This window comes from Lathyrus oleraceus, chromosome 2, assembly GCF_024323335.1.
Source record: "Lathyrus oleraceus cultivar Zhongwan6 chromosome 2, CAAS_Psat_ZW6_1.0, whole genome shotgun sequence".
NCBI lineage: Eukaryota > Viridiplantae > Streptophyta > Magnoliopsida > Fabales > Fabaceae > Lathyrus > Lathyrus oleraceus.
In genome coordinates this window covers 203,350,823-203,352,674 of record NC_066580.1, presented here as the reverse complement: position 1 = coordinate 203,352,674, position 1,852 = coordinate 203,350,823, and the positions used below count along the sequence as shown (strand labels likewise).

At 34.9% G+C, this 1,852-nt stretch overlaps 1 protein-coding gene across 1 annotated transcript; it reads right to left on the bottom strand.

Moving 5' to 3' along the window:
* Positions 1-281: 281 nt before the first annotated feature.
* Positions 282-827, bottom strand: LOC127122606 (uncharacterized). Its single transcript, XM_051052912.1, has one exon. The coding sequence runs from the start codon at positions 825-827 to the stop codon at positions 282-284; it is 546 nt and encodes a 181-aa protein (XP_050908869.1).
* Between the last annotated feature and the right edge of the window lie 1,025 nt (positions 828-1,852).

Genomic DNA, 1,852 nt, shown 5'->3' with positions numbered 1-1,852 from the left:
GGTGTTGTTAGAACAAAAATAGTGTTTATATATGAGAAGTCAATTGTTGATCCAAATGATGTTAATTTCCAGTAAAAATGTTTATTACAAATTCAATAAAACAACAACTTCTTATATTTGTGAACAAATGTGCGTACCAGATCAACATTCGTGTGTACGCACAAGTTTTTTTACTAGTTAACAATAAAAGAACCAACACTTCTTGATTTCTGCTTACCTAACAATTGTTTCCAACCAGACTTATACAACAAAACCTTATTTCCTACTTATACAACAAAACCTTAACAACACTTCTTGAGCTTTTTCGGTCTTTCTTTTATCATGTTTATATGGTAACACTGAGGATTTTCTTTGTGGTGTTTTATTGCTTCAAACACGTTGATGACAATTTTTTCATCGTTAAACCTCAATATTAATTCTCTCAGTGCTACGCCAATGAGAGATTTACCTGTTGTTACAAAATCAGTTGGGAACAATAAACCATCAACCTTAACAAGGACATCTTCAAGAACCCCATAAGGATATATGATAGAACGGTCAGCTAGTGTCAAGGTCATTCGTGTTGGCTTTGGTTCATCATAATTCAACTTCATCATTATTGATAGTGGCATCAAGTTGATGCTAGCTACTAAATCACATAAAGCATGTCCAATAGTCAGTGAAACAATGTAACAAGGGATAGTAAACCTGCATGGATCAGTGAGTTTGGGTGGAACCTTCCTCTGAATGATAGCACTGCACTCTTCCACCAAACCGATGTTTTCATCATGTTTCAAGTTACGTTTTCCTGATAAGAGCTCTTTCATAAATTTTGCATAAGCATGCATTTGTTCAAGAGCTTAACAAAACGGGATGTTGACATGTATTCTTTTCAGCATCTCCATGAACTTTTTAAATCGACCCACTTCTCTTTCTTTCTCATGTGTCTTTTTTAGAATCAGGTAAGAAGGTTTGATGTAATTAGGTAGCTTAGGATTCGGTTCAGTCAAGATTGTTTCTTGGTTCTTCTGAAGGGTGAATTCTTATTAATGAATTGGTCAAAGGGTGTAGCCTCTAACTTCTTCATCGTTATTCTTACTTTTTTCTCCCTCAAAATTCTTCTCAACTTACTTTTTGACCACCACTTCTTTTTCTATTTTTTTTTTCAACTTCCCTCGACTCTTTCTTTTCCTCACCAACTCTTGGTTCAGAAGGAACCACCCTATTTCTCAACTCAATGGCCTTGCACGTTTCATTTTTCGAGTTATTCAAAGTGTTACCTATAAATCCCCAACTTGACCTAACTTGGGTTTCCATTTGTCGAGACAATTAACTGTTTGCATATCTAAGTTATTTATTGATGCTTTAGTGTTTTTGTTCATGATAATATGCTTTTGTGCCATCTCTCTCTCGACTTAATACATGCCTGCTTGAGTCTTATTCACCTGATCAAAACTTGATTGAGTTGCTTTCATGAAGTTGGCTAAGTTTTCCTCTAAAGGTGGTGGTTTGTGTTGAGGCACTTGAGGAATCTGTTGAACTCTTTGATTAACATTCAGGGTCTGATTGTTACTCCACTTGAAGTTCGAATGATCTTTCCAACATGGATTGTAGGTGTTTTAATAAGGATTATTCTTTTGAATATTATTACACTGAGCTTCGAAACCCCCAACCTCTATTGTACATTTAGCATTTGCATGCTCTTCTCCATAAAAAAACACAACGAAGTGTCTTAATTAGGCTAACATTTGCTTGGGCTAGTTGTGTTGTAGATAACTATGTAGAAAGTGCTTTTATTTGAGTTTATAGAGTTGTGTTTGAATCAAATGCATAAATACCTTTTTGTTTTATCGCTCGTTCACTTAAGGGATAT

Bases quoted from the DNA above. Each gene is read 5' to 3' on its own strand.
- LOC127122606 (XM_051052912.1), bottom strand. From the start codon at position 827: ATGCATGCTTATGCAAAATTTATGAAAGAGCTCTTATCAGGAAAACGT.